This window comes from Coenobita brevimanus, chromosome 76, assembly GCF_032717465.1.
Source record: "Coenobita brevimanus isolate Jiangsu-jjx chromosome 76, ASM3271746v2, whole genome shotgun sequence".
Classification (NCBI taxonomy): domain Eukaryota; kingdom Metazoa; phylum Arthropoda; class Malacostraca; order Decapoda; family Coenobitidae; genus Coenobita; species Coenobita brevimanus.
The window spans coordinates 24228917-24246549 of record NC_137029.1 but is presented as its reverse complement, the minus strand read 5'-3'; the positions used below and the strand labels follow the sequence as shown (position 1 = coordinate 24246549).

The 17633-nt window shown below is 41.1% G+C and overlaps 1 protein-coding gene across 1 annotated transcript in view; it reads right to left on the bottom strand.

The window, feature by feature from the left end:
- The window catches only part of LOC145408170 (uncharacterized), a 46311-nt gene that overhangs the window by 6599 nt on the left and 22079 nt on the right, over nucleotides 1-17633 (bottom strand). The window contains exons 4-7 of the mRNA XM_080278924.1: nucleotides 13758-13976; nucleotides 10920-11139; nucleotides 6530-6676; nucleotides 587-697 (exon numbers count right to left, since the gene is read on the bottom strand). Coding sequence (XP_080135050.1) covers nucleotides 587-697; nucleotides 6530-6676; nucleotides 10920-11139; nucleotides 13758-13976 — 697 coding nt within the window. The remainder of the gene's footprint in view (nucleotides 1-586; nucleotides 698-6529; nucleotides 6677-10919; nucleotides 11140-13757; nucleotides 13977-17633) is intronic.

The following is a 17633-nucleotide window of genomic DNA, read 5'->3' as shown; positions in this document are numbered from 1 at the left end:
TCCCTTATATACCAAATAATGGGAGTGCTACTGAAGGGAATTTATGAGTAATTTTGAACGAATAAAACTGGCAATAAGAGAGCAATGTGGAAGTATTGAATGGACAAAAAGGAGTACACTGAGATGGTATGGACATATTCAAAGACATCCAGAGAAAGTCTATGAAAATGACACTGAAGGTAATGCTGGAAGAGGCAGACCATACGTGGTATGGAAGAAGAGTAAAGCAGTATATAGTGAGCGCTATGTGAGGTCAGACTAACTTGGAGGCAATTTTGTCATGGCCATCTCCTGTCACAGGCCCCAGAAGGAAGCAAAGTCTTGGAGATGATGATGATGCTTTAATATGCTGAGAATATGAGTTGCAAAATGATCTCCCACATATCTGATCACATACATAAAGGCAGAATGCCCAGACAGATAAGATACTTTTAATCCCAATGTATACAAAATTTAAAAAGTATATATATTGGACTGTATTCAGATATATCCTGTAATTCACCTAATGTTGAACTGACTGTTGAATGGGAATAAACAGTAATTATGAATAAGTAATATTCTACCAGTTCAAGACAGAAAAGGATACATTCATTGTAGGGTGAGAGGTCAAGGTCAATGATGGGTGCTGCGTGTGTGAAGACCTGGCCTACTAAATGATGTTGGTCAGGATAGCGCCGGTACCGTTGGACTGTTTTGCCTGTAAATGCATGATGGAATTAGTATCTCATATCATGATGGTCGGCAGTGATGACCATCATCCACTCACCTGATACAGGGCTGCCTATTTCTTCCTTTCCTTTTCCCATTCGATCTCTGTGTTTGACCTCCTCTCTTTCTACTTCTCCCTTTCCTACCTGACACTTTTTAATTCTCTTCCTTCCACTCCAGGTGAATCTACAGAGAGAGACAAGCCTAATGGTTTCCAATAAACCAAGAAACCATTTACAATACTGGGTGGTAACCCTATAACCAAATTACAGGGTAAAGTGGAGCATACTTTGGTGCCCCTGTTAAATGGGTGGAGATGCAAATGCAGTGTCCATCCAGGAAGCACACATCCATAATAGTCTCCATGCCTCACTATGGCGAAGCGTTGTCAGCCACACAGGAACATCAATTCAATGCATGGGACAGTCTGGCAGGGGCGGATGCTTGCCTGCAGCTGATGGTTATGGTTAGCAGACAGGCTGGGGTTAATCAACAACAAGAGGTATATCATTACTCTGTGTTGCACTGGTGGCGCTCATTGAACTGGCAGGTCTGCTGCCCTGTTATAAAAATGTCTTAAGTTCTTCCTTATTGGCATGCCAGTTTCCAGACAAATATCTACCATGATACTCTAGAATATTGTAGTCAGGGCAAGAGTTTAAAGATTTGAATTTTAAAGGGGGCTGTAACAAATATGTAAATGAGTGGGGGGAGGTTAGATGAGCAGGGACAGTCCCTGAAAAAGCTCCAGATGCCTCCAAATGATCTATTCCATGCAATCAGTCACCTGCTGACACTGAAACAAAGCATGGAATATTCAAGTTTTTGTCCAATTCAAGTAATGTACAATCAGGGTTGGCATGATTTAAAGCAAGTGACTGAAAAGTGTTTTAAAACATGCTTTAAATCAGCAATTTTTGACACATTAAATGTGTCATAAATGTCAAAAAAGCATAATTTCACAAGCAGTTTTATTTCCTTACTTATTTATTTTGCAAAAAAGAAAGGATACAGTAAGAAAATATTTATTTTCTTATTTATTTATCATTTATTCATTTACTTATTTATATATACGGTAGATGGGGGCGCTCACCATCCACTCACTTGGTGTAGTGATGCTCTCAAGTGTCAGCTTTTTCCTCTCTTCCTTCTTTCCTTCCTTCCTCTTGTCTTTCTTTCCCTCATACTTTCCTCTTCCTTCTCCCTACAGTGACTTTACACTCCTTCTTTCTTTCTTTCCTTCATTCTTTCCTCTTCTTTCTGGCTATGGGTGACTCTACACTGAGTGACAAGCCAAATGGTTTCATCACTAAGAAACCAATTACTATTTTGGATGGTAACCATATAACCAAATTATGGCACCTGGTGGTTTGGTGGGTAATTAAGGTGCTCCAATCGGATTGAGCCTGTGTAGGTTTATATCCAAGGGGTGGTTGGGGTTAACTGCTCACATAATGCCACTCAGGGATTAGTGAGGCTGGCCATTCTCATCTTAAATGTCGGGACCAACTTGCCTAGCCCTGGGCTCCTATGCTCCTCATCAGACAACGTAGGATTGGATAATGATGATGATGATGATGATGATGATGATGATAATGATAACAACAACAGAAGAACACGAAGATTTGCTTGATTATTGCTTGAGTATTGTTCCATCAAATCAGGAATAATATCTTCTGTGGCCGGGAGCCATCTGAGTGTGTCTTACGCATTTCGGGGGTTATTCTCTCAGGCATGGAAGCATACATTCCTTTCTCATATCCTCTGACTAATGCAAGAAAGCCTTGGTTTAATCACACTTGTTCTAATGCTGTCCGCAACAAGGAGAGGGCCTATAAAAGATACCAGAGCCAACTCACCCCTGAATCACATCTATTTTATGTATCTGCCCGGAATTGTGCTAAGTCTGTTCTTCGCTCTGCTACAAATAATTTCATCCATGCTGAATGCTCTCAACTCTCCAACTCAAATTTTTCCCACTCCTTCTGGCACCTTGCCAAAACCCTTTCTAACAACATTACCTCATCATCCTTCCCTCCTCTTTTCTACTCTGAGGGCTCTGTAGCTATTTCTTCTACTGATAAAGCAGATCTCTTTGCTCAGACTTTCTCCTCCAGTTCTACCTTAGATGATTCTGGTGCTGTTCCTCCATCACTTCCCTCCTCTGACTTCCTCATGGCTGACATTAAAATTTATTCAGCTGATGTATACTCTGCCATCACTGACCTCAATACTAACAAGGCATATGGGCCTGATGGTGTCCCTCCTGTTGTCCTCAAGAACTGTGCTTCTGTGCTTGCACCCTGCCTAGGTAAACTCTTTCGAATTTGTCTTTCACTTTGTACCTTTCCTTTTGCTGGAAGTCTGCCCTCATTCAGCCAGTCCTAAGAAAGGGTGACCATTCCCAACCCTCTAACTATCATCCAATTGCTTTAACATCCTGTGTCTCAATTAAGAGAAAAATTTTAAAGCATCTTTCCTACCACAACCTTCTTCCTGATCGTCAGTATGGGTTCCGTCAGGGATGCTCCACTGGCAATCCTCTCACTTACCTTTCAGATTCCTGGTCATCCTCCTTTCAGGACTTTGGCAAAAGCTTTGCCACTGCACTTGACATCTCAAAGGCTTTCGATCGAGTCTGGCATAAATCTTTAATTTCCAAACTGTCCTCTTACAGTTTCTATCCTTCTATCTGTGACATCATCTATAGCTTCCTTTCTGGTCGTTCTATAGCTGCTGTTTTAGACGGCCATTGTTCTTCTCCTAGACCTATCAACAGTGGTGTTCCTCAGGGCTCTGTCCTTTCATCAATGATCTTCTAAGCTGTACATTTAACCCTATCCACTCATTCGCTGATGATTCCACCTTTCACCTTTCCATTCGGCTTCTGCAACATCCATCTCAGCAGTAACTTCAACAAACAAGGGATGAGGCTATGGCACACCTAATGTCTGACTTGGCTCGTATCTCTGACTGGGGAAAAAATAATCTTGTTGCTTTTAATGCATCAAAGATGCAATTTTTACACCTATCAACCCATCAAAATCTTCCACAGGAGTACCCACTAATGTTTAATAATATCCAGCTCACTCCTGCATCATCCTTGAACATGCTTGGGGTTTCATTCACTCAGGACTTATCATGGAAAGATTATATTGCATCTCTTGTAAAATCTGCTTCCAAGAGATTATGTGTGCTAAGTCACTTCCGTGCCTTCTTTACCCCTGCGCAGTTGTTGACTTTATACATGGGCTTTATTCACCTGTTTAGAGTACAACTCTCATGTGTGGGGAGGCTCCCCACATACAGCTCTTCTAATTAGGGTGGAGTCAAAGGCTTTTCGTTTCATCAACTCTCCTCCTCTTACTGGCTCCCTTCAACCTCTGTCTCTTTGCTGCACTGTTGCCTCTTTATCTCTCTTCTATCACTACTTCAATGGTCACTGCTCCTCTGAACTGTCTGCTTGCATTCCTCCATCTCTACGACAAGTGCATAGCACCCGTCTAGCAACAAACTCTCATCCCTTCTCTGTCCAACTCTCTAATGCAAGAGTTAACCATTACTCCCAGTCCTTCATTTATGCACCAGGTCAACTCTGGAACTGTCTCCCTCTGTCTGCATTTCCTACTTCCTATGATCTCCAGTCTTTCAAACGCAGTGTGTCCAGGCATCTCGAAATGAATGGATCTTGAATTTGGCTCTCTTTTGTATTGTTTTTGTTTTTTTCTTGGAAGGAACTGTTTTGTGAGCTCAGCCTTTGGTTCCTTCTTCCTTGCATAAAAAAAAAATAATAATAACTTCTAAGGAGCTGCCGCTAGAATTAATGAATGTAGTAATTCTTTAATTTCTTCCTGTCAGACTATAGTGAAAACTCAAATACATTTTAGTTTTACTTGCCCTTAACTGACATTTCTACTGTAGCTATGGTATTGTGGGTCAGCTTGAAACAGAACTTTATGTACAAGTAAATTTTCATGTTTTTCACATGTAGGGCATTTGATTTTTATTTCTGTAAAATTGTGGCTTTATAAATTTGTGACATTAATGACATTTATGACATGATTTAAATCGCTGTGTTGTCATAAATAATTTATGACACACTTTTTTCCAACCCTGATTATATCATGGTCACCTGCTGGGCATCAAGTAATGTAAGTTGGCATTTACAGGTTAACCAGGCCTTGCATGAACTCCATAAATTTTCAAATCCATTCGCTCCCAGTTCACTGACCCCTAACTCCTTTACTTTTCATTCAGATTCATCTGCCATTGCACTCTGCCTCAACTTTTCCTTTTTCCTTATTTAAATTCGAGTACTCTCTTCACTCATTATCCACATAGGAGCTTTCAATTTTATCCTAATAATGATGATGATGATGATGATGATGATGATGATGATGATGATGATGACGATGATGATAATGATGATGATGAAGATTCCAAGGCTGAGAGCCAGCAAACCCTGTCCTAAACACACACACACACACATTATTGCCATGCAATACAATACAAAGTCCCCTAGCAGATGATAACCATACATATGTACTTGACCTTGGGAGTAGATGTCTGGTTGTTCCGTGCGACACACCTTCATAGTATGGGCAACAATTGTGTGAAGTTATATCATAATCCGTCCTTGCATGAGGATGTTACAGAGCAGACACGAATGTCAGCATGGCTGTTATGTACGACAGCTGCTGACCTTGTTTGAGCCCCAGGTGTGACCCTGACCTTGGGAGTAGATGGCTGGTTGTTGCGTGTGACACACCGTCAAGGTAAGGGGAACAATTGTGTCATTATATCAAAATCTGTCGAGGCATGTGGAAGTTACAGAGCAGACATGAAATTGCAAATGTCCTTGTTTGAGCCCTATGTGTGACCTTGACCTTGGGAGTAGATGGCTGGTTGTTGTGCACTACACACTGTCATGGTATGGTGAACAATTGTGTGAAGTTACATCAAAATCTGCCCTTTCCTCTCCTCCATCCTTCTTTCTTTCCATTCTCTTCTGTTTTTCTTTCCGTCGTTCTTTCCTCGTCCTTCTCCCTACGAGTGACTTGACACTCCCTCTTCTATCTTTCTTTCCTCTTCCTTCTGCCTGTGGGTGACTCTACACTGAGTGACAAGCCAGATGGTTTCTTGTACACCAGGAAACCATTTACTACTCTGGGTGGTAACCATATAACCAAATTTTGGCACCTGGTGGTTTAGTGGGTAATTACAGCACTCCAATCGGACTGAGCCAGTGAAGGATTATATCCAAGGGGTGGTTGGGGTTTACTGCTCATGTAATGCCACTCAGGGATGAGTGAGGTTGGTCACTCTCATCTTAAATGTCAGGACCAACTTGCCTAGCCCCGGGCTCCTACGTTCCTCATGGGGAAACGTAGGATTGGATAATGGATGGATAGAATGTTCATGCATGTGGAAGTTACAGAGCATTCACTAAATTGCAGACGGACTGACAGAGCTGTGCAAACCTATACTCCCCATCCAAAGGGACTAAAAAACCATTCATTTCACGGTGCCTGCCTGGACACATTATGTTTATAAAGGTGGATGTCATATCAACTGGGAAAAACATTCCAAAGCAAACAGTTCCACAACTGTCCATACCAGTTCATTGGTGCATTAGAAAGCTTGTCAGACACACTTCACCACTGTTCACCCACCACTCACTGGTCAAAAACTCTACATTTTACAAGAGATCAAAAACACAGGAGCAATTACTGTCCCAAATTATCAATTACCTAAGAACTGTAAGTGAAAGTTACAATCAGCCAAACATATACCAGTACTTTTGGTATTAAAATTAACTGACCTTGAGCAGTGTAGAGAAGGCCCCCACTAAGAGTGTACCTCATGCAGCTGACTCGTCCTGGATGCACCTTCTGTGTTTCCCACTTCCATGGTCGCTCACCTACGCACCAGCACACTAGACCTTCCCCAGTGCTGGCCATCATCACACCTGTATTACACACACACTAAGTTACTGCACAATACACAATATAAATACAAGGTCCAATCAAAAAGTATCCAACCTTTAGCTGGTAAAAAAAAAAACAAGCTCACTTACTGAGTTCAGACTTTAATTCCCTTCAAAGTATACCTCTTGGGACTCAACACACTTAGCCCTGTGGTCTTTCCACTGCTGGAATGCTTTGTAAAGTCAGCTTTTGCGATCGCCAACAAGATCTTTGTCACATATGTCTTTATCTCATTTGTGTCTTCAAATCTTGAACCCCTCAGCAACATCTTAATAGCCAATGTCGAAGGGCCATGACAGGAGAAAGGGAAGCCTGCCAGGCCTGTGTGATCCTGTGTATTTATCTATATATCTATTGCTAGACGCCATAATCCCGTAAGGGGTGGTCATCTGACTTTGAGTTATTTGTTTTACGGGCAGGGGCATTAACCCTCCACCAACCCACTTGTTGACACGTAGGGAGCATGTATGGTTTGGTTATATGGTTACCACCCAGCATTGTAAATGGTTTCTTGGCTTATAGGAAACCGTTTGGTATGTCACTCAATGTAAAGCCACCTGTAAAGGAAAGAAAAGCAATAAGAAGTGACAGGAAAGATGGGAGAAATAGGAAGAGAGGAAGGCAAGCACAGAAAAAGAATGATAAAGGCTAAGGAAGAAGTAGGCAGCACTGTGATCCTGTGCTTGGCCAAAAAATCCTGGATAAGATAGGTGGTATATTGTTGTGGTGGAGCTGCTAGTCCTCCCCCTCCCACAACTCTTGTCTCTTGCGGCACATTGCATTCAATTGGCGATGGAGAACTCCCAGGTAGTTCTCTTTAAAGATTGTTAGGTCTTCTGGGGCATATTCATAAAGAACAACACCCTGGTAGTAAAAATTTTTAAACAATTGTACCAGTCCTCCCAGGCAGAAATCTCTGTTGATTCTTTGGTTTTCTGGAGCATACTCATATGGGACAACACCCTGGTAGCTGAGAAAAAAAAAGTCAGAATTTTTTAAGCAATGGTACCAGTCCTTATTTGCGTAACACCCATAACTAAATTGCCAAAAGCCTGCTGCATATTCCTGATGGTTTCAGGTTGTGTGTCAGAAAGTTTATGACAAAATTTGATGCAATAATACTGCTTGACTCACTCAGAAATTATGGCACAACATGAAAATGTGATGAGCAAGATGAACACATCCTCAAACACATGCTGCTCGGCAGTGACTTGGCTGAGCAGTAGCAGTGAACATATACGTGCATATGCACAATGATTCAAAGTCGTACTCCACTGAGTCACATCACCTTGCTCCTAATGGTTTACATAAAAATAAAAAAAACATGGTTGGATACTTTTTTATTAGACTTCGTATAATGCAACTACATTAAACTCTCAATTATCCATCATCGTGATATCAGGCTCAACGCAATATCCAGCATTTTTTGCTCGGCTCTATTGAGGTAACATCTAGAAAAATTCTGTAATATCTGGCTCAGGAACAGATAACAATGGACCTTCTGGCTCAGACATGGGACCCAATCAGTGTGCGGACAGATCCCACAATGCGCAAACCAATGACAATGTGTTGTGGAAGCGACCCATCTAGCGCGCCGAGCCTACCGTCGCTCTCTCAGCCTCTTCCATAGACGCTGTACAGGAAGGAAGTATCTGTGCACTCTGCTCTTGTGACCCACGCAGTGTCTGTGGCCTCCCATGCCTTGCTTGTTGCTGTAATGCTGTGACTAACTTGTGACCCCACAGTGCTCTGTGCCCTAGTGCTCTGACTACCGTATAGTGAAGCCGTATTTGTGTACAGTATATCTACCTTCCATCAATGCAAACACTTGATGAGTACAGTGTGATTATGATTATATTATGTACTGTATTACTGTACTATATATACTGTATCAATACTGTACAGTACTGTATTTTATGTTTAATTCTAATCTTTTACACAAGGGTAAAGCTGTAGGAAAGTTTTTAGGACAGAGGGTCAAGTCAGATAGCGACACAATGTCCAGCTCAATGCCCAACTGAGGGTACTATGCAATATCCAGTGTTCTGCAACATTTAGCATGGGGGTTGGCTGAATTATGCCGGATAACTGAGAGCTTACTGTACAACTATCCCTGATGTAATCTAGTTTATTGTACATACTGAAATAAATGTGCTACTTTTTTCATCAATGTGGTGTAAACCTGACATATATACGACCCACTCACAGTAACTACTCAACAGAAACAAGTTTGGTTTCTAACTCCTAATGACACTAATCAGCATCAAACATTCACCACCCTCATCAAGTGATATCTTTTCCACTACATGGTATAAATCCAACATATAAGCAGCCTGCCCACTGCAACAACTCTGTACAAACAGTATGCTTACTTTCCCATTCTGGAATTCTGAAAAAACTGGGACACACTAAATTTCAACCCATATATCTTAAAGGCCAATGGAGGTAATTTATTCTACATCAGGTTTAATATTATATAACCTTTTGCCATTACAAACAGCATTTAAACAATAGCCTAGGTCTTCTGGTGTCTTTACAGTGATTAGAAAAAACAAATCAAATTTTATAAATCTGAAATGGTGAATTTAAGCTACTTCCAGTGACATAAAAGCCTTATATTACAGGCCATGCGATATGAGAGAGAGAGAGAGAGTGGGTGAGCGGTAGGAATATTGAAAACCTCATACCTCTGCCTCAGATACACACATAACCCAAGCTTGTCATATTAAATTCCAAGCTGAGTTATACATAAAGTAGTTCCCTCTCTTCTTACAAGTTAGAATCATGTTCATAATACAGTGTATGTGGTTATTAAAGTCAATAATTAGTAGCTCAGTGGTAGGTGGTGGCGACCATCATCCACTTACTTGATGTAGTGCTGCCTACTTCTACCTTAGCTTTTATCATTCTTTTTCTATGCCTGTCCTCCTCTCTTCCTATTTCTCCCATCTTTCCTGTCACTTCTTACTGCTTTTCTTTCCTTTACAGGTGGCTTTACATTGAGTGACAAGCCAAATGGTTTCCCATAAGCCAAGAAACCATTTACAACATCGGGTGGTAACCATATAACCAAACCATACGTGCTCCCTACGTGTTAACAAATGGGTTGGTGAAGGGTTAGTGCCCCTCCCCGTAAATAAAAAAACTCAAAGTCAAATAGCCACCCCATGCGGGATTGTGGCATCTGGCAATAGATAGATAGATAGAATTAGTAGCTGAAGGTGGAAAAATAAGTCAGCCTTTACCCACCTACAACCATTTATCTATCTATCTATCTCTCTATAGCCAGATGCCTTAATCTCATAAGGGGTGGCCACAGACAAACTGCCTCCATGTCTCCCTGTCCCCTGCCATTTCATTACCCTTCCCCCAACTCAAACCCCCTCTCTCTCATATACCTCTCCACTCTATCCCTCCATCTCATCCTAAGTCTCCTTCTCCCCCCTCCTCCACCTCACTCACATACACGCGCCTCGTTAGTTTCTTGCTCTCCATCCTCACCACATGGCCAAACCACCTCAATGTACTTCTCCTAACACTGTCTATCACATCCACATCCACACCACAACATTCCTTCACTTCCTCATTTGTCAGTCTATCTCTCCATGTAATTCCACATGCTCCTCTCAAATAACTCACTTCCACAGCTCTCACTCTTGAGTGTCCCTCCAGCAAGGTCCATGCTTTGTTTCCATATGTTAGAGCTGGTACCACAATACTATCATTCTACCAACCTATAGCCTATCTTCCCACGAGATATGGTCATCACATCACAATATTTAACATCTGATGGAAGGTCAATGTACAAAGGAGTATTATGACCACTTAGCTTTGGTGAAACATGGACCTAAAGAACAAGAACAGGAATCCAAAGTATAAAAGTACTGTACAATGAAATACATTATATGAACACTGATGCAATACAGACTGAAAGTACATCATTGGGAATCTATCCACAGACTTCACTATGATAGATACATAAACAGACATAAATACAAAGACAGGTAGACAGATATAGACAGACACAGCTGGACAGATAGGAAGGCTGACAAAAGCAATGACGGCCAGCATTTTTATTTTTGCTGCAGAACTGGAAAATCAATTTCAATATTAAACAGTAATACTGTAGAGGTACAAAAGAATACTATGGCATCAAGACATAAAGGCAATACAGATGCAAAACACAAAATTGTATGTACAGTATTAGGACTCCACAGGACTCACTGGGATAGCCGTTGGCATGGGAAGCATTGTAGCGCTCAGGTGATGGGTGTAGGCAGGAGATGGGTGGGTGTGTGGTGGTGAAAGAGCAGATAGGCCGGCCATCTACACTGCTGACTTTCACCTCACCAAGTGATGATCCAGACACTAGTACAGCCTTCCCTGACCCCCATGGCCATGATCCATCCAAGAAGCACAGATCATTGATGCTGTCCTCATGCAGCTGTTGGGATACACTCAAGCTTTTGTAAAAACTAACTTTAATTATGTGTGCTGTCCAGTACTGGTAAAAAAAGATTAACACACTGGCCACTAGATGGGCCATACGGATGTGTCAGAGTTATGTGTCATTCCCAGTGCTAGAGAGAGTTCTGACAGTTTAACTGCACATTTGCCAGTTAGCACCAGTATCAGATAATGTTTTCCCACTGCCTCATTGCCTCTCTGTGTCTGGGAATGGACATCGGACTGCTTAATACCTAAAATATTCAAGTCATGGTTATTAACAGACTCATATGTATATACATATACTGTATATACATACAGTAAAACCTCAATATAACGGACTTCAATAGACCGGAATTTGCTTTTATCAGACTCGAGGAGCTACCGGACTAAATTCCTATACATCGGAAAAAGTCTGATAAAGCCAGAAGCAGTCCGGACTGCCTGACCACCTCAGTTATGTTCACTACAATAAAGTAAATAAAAGACATGTTTATCAGTGTACAGTACAGTATCATTTTATATATTATACCATTTGATTAAAGTAGTGAAGTTATAACACAGTACAGTACCACAATGGTAGTCAGAACAGTTTAAAAACCGTTCATACAATCTGGACTAATGTCTGATATATCGGAAAAAGTCCGGATTAGCAGGGGGAAGTCCGGATGTCGCTTTTATCGGAATTTCGCATTTTTTGGAATGGTTTGGGCCCCAAGTAGTCCGTTATAGTGAGGTCTTACTGTGTAGACATATTTTAATTCAGTACCTTACCACCATCCCCCTTTTTTTTTTAAGGACCATACCACTCCACCCAAGTCCTGAGCATGGAAGTGAAGTTTGCATCTTTGGCCATAGAACACGGACCGTGCCCAAACGGGAAATCTGTGCCTGCATTGGACGCTAAAGGTCCATCACTGTTCTCCTCTTTGCCACCGCCTGCAACCTGTTACCAAGTGTCATTCCCACCCATCAAGCAATTCTTGGAGGTTCAGAGAGGCCCCTCTTTCGAGGGCATGTCAGTGAACGCAGAGATTTTTCAAGGACATCCGGGGATGGATATACGAGCAGGAATGATACCTGGTGGCAGGTTGCGGGAGATGGCAATGAGGCACATACTAACATGCAAGCTCCATTGCTTTCAGTCCTAATTTCTCATTTTCAGCTTCCTCAAACTTAGTCATGAGGCACTCCATTCTCCTACTTTTCTTATTTTCCTTTGTTCATTTCTCGAATTCAGGCCCTTAACTCGATATAAATTTTCTCCTACTTATCACGATGTTTATAAGACTGACTCTCATATCAATGTTCTCACCAATTTTTTCAATAAGGCAGGTTGTATCAGCCTGAAAAGGTTTTCAGATAGGTCCTTATTAGATTGCATCAAATGATGAATCACAGTAGACTGAAAGAAAAAACAAATGATACTCAATGTTACTGCAAAGCATTTGGAGGCTTACCCACTGGACAACAAGATTTACTCACTGATTATTAAACCAACATTCTAGCAAATCTTTAAGTAAGCTATATTTGTCCAGTGGATATGTAACAAATGGTTACCAAATTCCCCCCTTTAATAAATGGGTGGTAGGTGATGGCAAACATCATCCACTCACTTGATGTAGTTCTGCCTATTTTTTCCTATGTCTGCTTCCTCTCTTCCTATTTCTCTATCCTTCCTGTCACTTTATATTAACCTTCTTTCCTTTTCAGATGACTTTACACTGAGTGACAAGCCAAATGGTTTCCTGTATGCCAGGAAACCATATACAATGCTGGGTGGTTATCATAAAACCAACCCACACATGTTCTCTACGTGTCAACAAGTGGGTTGGCAGAGGGTTAGTGCTTCTCCCTGTAAAACACCTAACTCAAAGACAACTGGTCATCCACTTACGGGATTATGGCATCTGATTATAGATAGACAGACATATAGTTTTCAGAGCCTAAAGAAAATATCTGGATTGTCACGCAATGTAGTCACCTGAAAGTAGCACTACATCAAGTGAGTGTATGGCAGACATTCCAACCTACCACCATCTTACATGTTTAAAAGAGATAAAATGCCTGCCTTGCCTTAAATGCCAATCCTCAAACTACAAGCTGAATCCATACTCAGAATTTTTTACATTTTTTTTTTCTTTTTTTTTCTTTTTTTTTCCATTGTTCATCATCCAGTCTTTTATCAATCCATTAGGAGCACAGGGCCCTAGGACTAAGCTACTCTGGCAGATTTTCAAGATAAGAGTGACCAGGCATTTTTCCCCTGAGTTGCATTAGCTGAGCAAAGAATCCTGATCACTCCTAGAATTTAAACTCTTAAAGGTCACATCTGGTTGGGGTATCTGAACTCATTTGATAACTAGCTATCTACTTGTGGCAAAATATTTAACAACCAGCATGTTAAATGGTTTCTTAGATTATAGGAAACCATTTGGTTTGTCACTCAATCCACACAGAGCCACATGATGGTAGCACTACAGTGAGTGGATGCATGGAGGACAACATTTCTAACCACCTGATATTAAATAAGTTTTGCCTCTTCTTTAAATAGTCTACCTCCCTACCTTTTATCTTTTTTTTTTTCTACAAAAAATGTAATTTTCTTATACTGACATCATATATGAAGTCAAGAGGTAGTGGCATGCGGAGGTCAAGGAGGGTGATGCCACGGGCATTGACAGTGGGGCAGGCAGCCAGGTGAGGCAGGGCAGGATGGACGGCCAAGGGCTGACGGGCGTCAGCAGGGTTGGCACAGTTATCATACGCCAGTAAGGGGGCACCACGCTCCACGTCAACAATGTTCACCTTCCGTGACACAGAGGTGGTGATGGCCTGCCAGGGAAGATATGGTCATAATGCAATTAGTTCAAATAAAGTTTTCACTTAAAACTGTTTTATTATTGAACTTCTGATGAAGTAATGCCTTTTCATCAAATAAAGTTGCTTATAAATCATTATAAAGTTGCTCTGAAGTCAGATATAAGTATTTTTCATGCTCATTATCCCTCATTCATGAACCAAAAGTCTGTCTCACTTAAAGCTGTTTCACTTAAAGTAGCATTTTCCCTGCATACATCATAAACTTGGTATAGACTGACTGTAAAAGAGTGTTAGCTTACTTTTAGCATTCTCCCTTTGAAACTCCTGCAAAATGCATTCATGTTAACCCCTTCACGCACAATGACTCAAAACGAGTCAAAACCGTGTTAATCTGAAGATGAACCGATGATGCACTATGACGCATTTGTCAGTGTTGGTCTGAGGGATGCCAATTAGGCAATTCTGGACAAAAATATTCACCAAAAATTATGTTTTAGCATGAAATGCTTCAATATTTGATGTGTCAGAGGAGAGGGTGTCTATTTCTAGGCCAACACTCTCAAACAGTTGGCATTCTCTCGATTTTTGGTTCGGGGGAGGGGGGGGCACATGAGACTTTTGGCGATTTACTCAAAAACTATTGGTTGTATCAGAATTCCGACAACACCATGTGAAAGATCGTGCAGTTCTGCATCTAGACATATGCTTAACTCTTGCATTATGTGGGCAAAATTTTGTGCTAGAGTGTATGGCAGTTATTTTCATTGTTGAACAACAGTATTCTCACCTCATTTTGGTACTTTCACAGTAGTTTTACTCATCAATTTTTTGTGTTTTTATTGGCTTATCGTATAGTATAAACATTAGGGAAGATGACGGTATACAACTTATACCATTATAACCAGGTTCTGGGGCAAATAAAATACATGGGAATGTTTTCCTTAGTGAGCGATTCCAGCCTGCCCTCATGGCATTTTCTTAGATCACATCACTCACTTACAAAAAACTTACAGTGCGTGAGGGGGTTAAAATTTTTACATATCCTTGCACAGTTTTTGTGCTTTCTCAACTTACCTTTCTGCATCCCATAATCCTACCCCAATAAAAGGTTCTATTTTCATTTCCCAAATGCAAACTGGTGTATTTCTCTATAGTCTTTACAGTATGACTGCTCATCATGCGCATTTCCATTACTCAACTGCTATATTTTATTTCATGATGTTAATGTTGTCAGTTGCTGCTGCTGTTGATCAATCCTAGACTGTCTGACTAAGCAGACTCATCAACTTAATAAGTTCAAATGTGAAGGATGTTCAAGCTCTGTGGGTCAATTCTCATTATCATCTCGTTAATTAATCTCGTAAAATTAGTACAGTGGTTGGTGGGGGCACTCACCATCCACTCACTCTGTATGAAGCTGCTCTTGGGTGACAGTCCTTTTCTCTCTTCCTGTCTTTCTCTTCTGGCTTACTTTCCTTCTTTCTTTCCTCTTCCTTCTGTCTATGGGTGACTCTACACTAAGTGACATGCCAAATGGTTTCCTGTGAACCATGAAGCCATTTACTATGCTGGGTGGTAACCATATAACCAAACTATAACACCTGGTGGCTGAGTGGGTAATTAAGGCACTCCAGCCAGTTTGAGCCTCTGCAGGTTTATATCCAAAGGATGGGTGGGGTTTATTGCTCATGCAATGCCACTCAGGGATGAGTGAGGTTGGTCACTCTCATCTTAAATATCAGGACCTACTATCCATTTCATGGACCGTGTATCATGGTTTTTCTCAAATATCTTTCAAACTAATCAATTGATCAGTATGATACTTTGACACAGTGTACATGACACCTCCCGCTAATTTTTGGTAATATACGGCATTGCCAAGTGGTGTTAGTGAAGGCGTTTACTATTGACGTTTAAAGGCAAAGTCGCGTGAGCCCTGCAGGGCTAATCTACACAAACGAACGTCCGCTACCCCCCATCTCCTTCCTCTCCCTCCCTCTCTCCCTCCCTCCCTCTGTCTCACTGTTTCACTCTCTCTCTTTCTCTCAGCATTCCCCCCAATACCTGTATGTAACATACAATATGCAATAAAATACCGTTTACCATTATATTATTCAGTAGTAGCAGATAACTGGAAAGTTCTTAATGAAAAGGATATAGCGTGGTCTGACCTAACATCGAGAGTGATTTCGAGGATGATTTGTTCCTTGATAGTGACGAAGACTGTGAATAAACTTTCTGTAATATGCTCAGTTGTTTGCATCACTTTTCTACCTATTATGATATTTATTATGAGAGAGAGAGAGAGAGAGAGAATTTCATAAATCCATTACGGCCCTATTATGTTGTGTTGATTATATACCGTACCGTACTGGTTTGTAAGTTAAACTGTGTGATTTAATTTTGGATACCTTATCTTACCTGCTCGTAGTAAACACGTCGATATGGGGGGTAAAGGAATTAAGAGATCGTGATAGTAGGCACATTATATTGGGTGAATAAGGTGACGGTCATACGCTTTTTAGTCAACTCCCGTTTATATAACTTCAGGACATACAATAACAATGATTAAATGAACACAGACTCTACAAACAACAACATACTGTATTTATGATACCCAATACTAATCATTATAACATGACAGAGTGGACGGGGGGGGGGGGCCACGGGAAGGCCAGCAGGAATGAGGGTTGAGGGGGGAAATGAGGAGGGGGAGGGGAGAAATGAGGAGGGGGAAAGGAGAGGGGGGAGAGGGAGGGAGGTAGGGAGGGAGAGGAAGGGGATGGGGGGTAGCGGACGTTCGATTGTGTTGATTAGTCTGGCGACTCACGCGACTTTGCCTTTAAACGTCGAGAGTAAACGCCTTCAGTAACACCACTTGGCAATGCCGTATATTACCAAAAATTAGCGGGAGGTGTCATGTACACTGTGTCAAAGTATCATACCGATCAATTGATTAGTTTGAAAGATATTTGAGAAAAACCATGATACACGGTCCATGAAATGGATAGTAGGTGCCTACCTTCGGGCTCCTACACTCCTCATGAGGCAAAAAAGGATTAGATAATGAACCGATGATGAAATTAGTACAGTATATTCAACATCATTAAAGTACTCTCTGGAAACCTTGTTCATCCCTGGGAGTTACCAAACTCTGATCAATATCAAGTATCCTTAAAACGGCACAACAACCCTGATGCAATATCTTTTTACATTTCAAATACTTAAAACAAAACAAAATCAGTCTAGCAATATTCAGTTTAACACACTGCACTGTACTGAGCTCTTTAATTGTCATCATTGTCTGAACACTTCTGAATGTTGCTACAAGACAGAAAAAATAGAGAACTTTATTTCAAACTGCTAATATGTAAGGAGATCCTGTAGCCCCTTCTACCCAAAGATGCTTTTCTAAACTTAATCAACTCATCTGGCATTAGCCTGTATAAAATGCAAGAGATGTCCTTTGGATGATGATATTAAAGAAAATTAAAATGATACTGTAAATCATTTTACAGTGATCAGTGTGAGGCAGTTCAACAATGACTCTTGCATGATTCGGTTATGGCTGTACACCGAACTCTCAATTAATTGCTGGTACATTATCGGGCATGTCATTATCTGTCACTGCAAATGGCTGAATTTAATAAGATTCCCAGGGAAGCCCAA